The sequence below is a fragment of the Coturnix japonica genome, unplaced genomic scaffold (genome assembly GCF_001577835.2).
Source record: "Coturnix japonica isolate 7356 unplaced genomic scaffold, Coturnix japonica 2.1 chrUnrandom527, whole genome shotgun sequence".
NCBI classification, from domain to species: Eukaryota; Metazoa; Chordata; class Aves; order Galliformes; family Phasianidae; genus Coturnix; species Coturnix japonica.
The window spans coordinates 62929-68775 of NW_015439911.1; the positions used below are offsets into that span (position 1 = coordinate 62929).

Genomic DNA, 5847 nt, shown 5'->3' on the forward strand with positions numbered 1-5847 from the left:
CCATTCCCATCCCTTTTTAACCCCATCCCAATCCATTTTCATCCCATTCCCATCCATTTTCCCCCCATCCCAACCCCTTTTAACCCCATCCCAACCCCTTTCACCTCCATTTCCATCCCTTTTTAACCCCATCCCAATCCATTTTCATCCCATTCCCATCCATTTTCCCCCCATCCCAACCCCTTTTAACCCCATCCCAATCCCTTTCACCTCCATTCCCATCCCTTTTAACCCCATCCCATCCCTTTTAACCCCATCCCATCCCTTCTCACCCCATTCCCATCCATTATCACCCCATCCCAATCCCTTTAACCTCCATTCCCATCTATTTCCCCCCCATCCTGATCCCTTTAACCTCCATTCCCATCCCTTTTTAACCCCATCAAATCCCTTCTCATCCCATTCCCATCCATTTTCACCCCATTCCCATCCATTATCACCCCATCCCAATCCCTTTCACCCCCATCCCCATCTATTTTCCCCCCCATCCCAAACCCTTTTACCTCCATTCTCATCCCTTTCAACCCCATCCCCATCCATTTTCATCCCATCCCAACCCCTTTTAACCCCATCCCATCCCATTTCACCCCATTCCCATCCATCTTCCCCCATCCCAATCCCTTTAACCTCCATTCCCATCCCTTTTTAACCCCATTCCCATCCATTTTCACCCCATCCCATCCCATTTCACCCCATTCCCATCCATCTTCCCCCATCCCAATCCCTTTAACCTCCATTCCCATCCCTTTTTAACCCCATCCCAACCCATTTTCATCCCATTCCCATCCCTTTTAACCCAATCCCATCCATTTTCACCCCATTCCCATCCATTATCACCCCATTCCCATCTATTTTCCCCCCATCCCAAACCCTTTTACCTCCATTCTCATCCCTTTTAACCCCATCCCAATCCATTTCCATCCCATCCCAACCCCTTTTAACCCCATCCCATCCCTTCTTACCCCATTCCCATCCCTTTTCCCCCCATCCCCATCCATCTTCCCCCATCCCAATCCCTTTAACCTCCATTCCCATCCCTTTTTAACCCCATCCCAATCCATTTTCATCCCATTCCTATCCCTTTTAACCCTATCCCATCCATTTTCACCCCATTCCCATCCATTATCACCCCATCCCAATCTACTTTCCCCCCATCCCAAACCCTTTTACCTCCATTCCCATCCCTTTCAACCCCATCCCAATCCATTTTCACCTCCATTCCCATCCCTTTTTAACCCCATCCCATCCCTTTTCACCCCATTCCCATCCATTTTCCTCCCATCCCAACCCCTTTCACCTCCATTTCCATCCCTTTTTAACCCCATCCCAACCCATTTTCATCCCATTCCCAACCCTTTTTAACCCCATCCCAATCCATTTTCATCCCATTCCCATCCCTTTTAACCCAATCCCATCCCTTTTCACCCCATCCCATCCCATTTCACCCCATTCCCATCCATCTTCCCCCATCCCAATCCCTTTAACCTCCATTCTCATCTCTTTTTAACCCCATCCCAATCCATTTTCATCCCATCCCAACCCCTTTTAACCCCATCCCATCCCTTCTCACCCCATCCCCATCCATTATCACCCCATCCCAATCACTTTAACCTCCATTCCCATCCCTTTTTAACCCCATCCCAATCCATTTTCATCCCATTCCCATCCANTTTCCCCCCATCCCAACCCCTTTTAACCCCATCCCAACCCATTTTCATCCCATTCCCATCCCTTTTAACCCCATCCCATCCCTTCTCACCTCATTCCCATCCATTTTCATCCCATTCCCATCCCTTTTAACCCCATCCCAATCCCTTTCACCCCCATCCCCATCTATTTTACCCCCCATCCCAATCCCTTTCACCTCCATTCCCACCCCTTTTAACCCCATCCCATCCCTTCTCACCCCATTCTCCTCCATTATCACCCCATCCCATCCCATTTCACCCCATTCCCATCCATCTTCCCCCATCCCAATCCCTTTAACCTCCATTCCTATCCCTTTTTAACCCCATCCCAACCCATTTTCATCCCATTCCCATCCCTTTTAACCCAATCCCATCCCATTTCACCCCATCCCCATCCATCTTCCCCCATCCCAATCCCTTTAACCTCCATTCCCATCCCTTTTTAACCCTATCCCATCCATTTTAACCCCATCCCATCCCTTTTTAACCCCATCCCATCCCTTTTTAACCCTATCCCATCCCTTTTAACCCCATCCCACCCTTTCAGACCCCCATCCCCATCACTCACCTCCATCTCTTCCTCATACATCTCCTCCTCATCCTCCATATGATCCCCTCGACCCCGACCTCGATTCCCCCTTCCCATTCCTCGTCCACCCCTCATACATCCACGGCCACGACCCCGGAACCCACGGCCACGACCACGACCACCTATGGAAGAAATAGGGGCAAATTTTGGTCAATTTTAGCCCAAAAATGGTTAAAATTGGGGCTTTGGGGCTCAATGTGAGGTTTGAATGTGGAACTGGAGTTGATGGATTGTGGTAGATTTCAACCCAAAGTGATGAGAAATGAGACAGAGGGACTCAGGTTTGGGTTAAGAATTGATGGATTATGGCAGATTTTGGAAGGAATAGGGGCAGATTTTGGTCAATTTTAGCCCAAAAATGGTTAAAATTGGGGCTGTTTGGGACCTCGGAATGTGAGGTTTTGGGGATGGAAATTGAGCTGTGCAGCTTCGTTGATGGATTGTGGTGGGATTTCAGACTACCAAAGTGATGAGAATAGAGGAGCAGAGTGGACTCAGGTGTTGGGTTAGAGAATTGATGGAATATATGGCAGATTTTGGAAGGAATAGGGGTCAGATTTGTGGTCAATTTTAGCTGCTCCAAAAGCAGTGGTTAAAATTGGGGCTTATTGGGAGCTCAATGTTGAGGTTTTCGGAGGATGGAAATTGAGCGTTCAGTTGGTTGATGGATTATTGTAGGATTTCCCACCAAATTTGGAAATGGGGGGGGCCAGGAAAACTGGGGGAAATCCGCAAAGGGACAGATTTTTTGGGTTTTTTAAAGATATTGATGGATATGGTGATTTTGAAGGAATAGGGGCAAGATATCTTGGTCAATTTTAGCCCAAACATGATTAAAAATTGGGGCTTTGGGGCTCATGTGAGGTTGAATGTGGAACTGGAGTTGATGGATTGTGGTAGGATTTCCAACCCAAAGTGATGAGAAATGGGACTCAGGTTTGGGTTAATTGTTGGTATTAAGTATTGATGGATTATGGCAGATTTTGGAAGGAATAGGGGCAAATTTTGGTCAATTTTAGTTCAAAAATGGTTAAAAATTGGGGCTTTTGGGGCATCCTAATGTGAGGTTTGGGATGGAAATTGAAGCTCCAAGTTGTTGATGGAGTTGTGGAGATTTCAACGCAAAGTGAATGAGAAATGAGACAGAGGGATTCCAGGTATGGTGTTAATTGATGGATTATGGCAGATCTTTTGGAAGGAATTAGGGCAGATTTTGGTCAATTTTAAGCCAAAAAATGGTTAAATTGGAGCGCGCTTTGGGGCTCAATGTGAGGTTTGGGGATGGAAGCTGAGTTTCAGTTGTTGATGGATTTTGGTAGATGTCAACCCAAAGTGAGAGAGAAATGAGACAGAGGGACTCAGGTTTGGGTTAGATTGATGGATTAATGTGCAGAGTTTTGGAGAGGAGATTAAGGGCAGATTGTTGTGGTCAATTTTAGCCCAAAAATGGTTAAAGAATTTGGGAGTTTTGGGGCTCATGTGAGTTTGGGGATGCGAAGCTGAGTTTTTCAGTGTTGCATGGATTTTGTAGATCTGTCAAACCAAAAGTGATGAGCAGTGGGACACTCAAGCTTTGGGTTAATTGTTGGTATGTGATGGATTTATGGGCAGTGATTTGGGAAGGAATTAGGGGCAGATTTTGGTCCAATTTAAGCCTCAAAAATGGTTAAAATTGGGGCTTTGGGACTCAATGTGAGGTTTGGGGATGGAAAATTGAGCTTCAGTTGTTGATGGATTGTGGTAGATTTCAACCCAAAGTGATGAGAAATGGGACTCACGTTTGGGTTAATTGGTGGTATTGATGGATTATGGCAGATTTTGGAAGGGAATAATGGGCATGATATTTTGGTCCAAATTTTTAGCCCAATAAATATGGGTAAAAATTGGGGACTGCTTGGGCTCAATGTGGAGGTTTGAAATGGAATAACTGAGTTGATGGATTGTGGTAGATTTTCCAACGCCAAGTGATGAGAAATGAGGAACAGAGGGCATTCAGTTTGGGTAAGAAATTGATGGATTATGGCAGATTTTGGAAGGAATAGGGGCAGATTTTGGTCAATTTTAGCCCAAAAATGGTTAAAATTGGGGCTTTGGGGCTCAATGTGAGGTTTGGGGATGGAGTTAAGTGTCTTTTCCCAGTCCAAATGGACCAAAAAAGGGGAGATTTCAACCCAAAAAGCTCTGTTACCTCGGCCTCGATGCGATCCCTCCTTCGCCCTTCGATATTGGTTCAGCTCTTTGGTAAAGTCATCGTAGTCGTCCTTCGGCCCATCCTCATCATCCTCACCCTCATAGCGGCCGTAATCTTCGGCCTCGTAGTCTTCATAGGATCCGTAGCCTTTGGGTTCCATCTTGGAATATGGCTTCTTCTGCATGGGGGCGTTGTGGGAGGAGGAATAGGGCTGGTGGGGCTGTGGGGGGAGAGAAGGAATGGGATCAGGGCTGGGGTCCTATAGGGAATGGGGGCCGGGTGAGAGTAGGGTTGGGATCACGTTGGGAACAGGGATGGGATCCCATTGGGAATGAAGGTGGGATCCCATTGGGAATGAAGGTGGGATCCCATTGGGAATGGTGATGGGATCCCAATGGGAACGGTAATGGGATCCTATTAGGAACGGTAATGGGATCCTATTGGGAATGGTGATGGGATCCCATTGGGAACGGTGATGGGATCCCAATGGGAACGGTGATGGGATCCCATTGGGAATGGTGATGGGATCCCAATGGGAATGGTGATGGGATCCTATTAGGAACGGTAATGGGATCCCATTGGGAATGGTGTTGGGATCCCATTGGGAACGGTGATGGGATCCCATTGGGAATGGTGATGGAATCCCACTGGGAATGGTGATGGGATCCCATTGGGAACGGTGGTGGGATCCCATTGGGAATGAAGGTGGGATCCCATTGGGAATGGTGATGGGATCCCATTGGGAATGGTAGTAGGATCCCATTGGGAATGGTTATGGGATCCCACTGGGAACGGTAATGGGATCCCATTGGGAATGGTGATGGGATCCTATTAGGAACGGTGATGGGATCCCAATGGGAACGGTGATGGGATCCCATTGGGAATGGTGATGGGATCCTATTAGGAACGGTAATGGGATCCCATTGGGAATGGTGGTGGGACCCTTTTAATGTCAAAACCCATAATATCCCCATTTTTGGGGTCTATACACCGTACTCACAGGGACGTAGGGGGGGCTGTAGTCCCGGTACCGACGATGCCCCCCCTTCTCTCCAGGGCTGAAATCAGAATCATCGCTGTCATCGGAGAAGTCATCACTGGAGGATGCGTGTCGCTGTAAGGGAACCATGTATCAACCCAAATTGTGGGATTTTTTGGGGTATTTTAATAAGAAACCTTTCATTTTTAGGACCTCTTGACATCAAGTCTTCGTTGAAGGGAAAATATCCCATTCGGTTCAATCATATTTTGCTTGAGGAATTACATAATTACCCGTGAGGGGCGTTAAAGAGGATATATGGACCCATATAGGGCACTTTTAAAGACATATGGACCCATATAGGGCATTAAAGTGGACATATGGACCCATGTAGGGCATT

At 47.1% G+C, this 5847-nt stretch overlaps 1 protein-coding gene across 1 annotated transcript in view; it reads right to left on the reverse strand.

The window, feature by feature from the left end:
• The window catches only part of ZC3H4 (zinc finger CCCH-type containing 4), a gene marked incomplete at its 5' end in the record, with an annotated part of 26256 nt that overhangs the window by 19179 nt on the left and 1230 nt on the right, over positions 1–5847 (reverse strand). The window contains 3 exons of the mRNA XM_015850763.2: positions 2257–2399; positions 4466–4688; positions 5469–5582. Coding sequence (XP_015706249.2) covers positions 2257–2399; positions 4466–4688; positions 5469–5582 — 480 coding nt within the window. The remainder of the gene's footprint in view (positions 1–2256; positions 2400–4465; positions 4689–5468; positions 5583–5847) is intronic.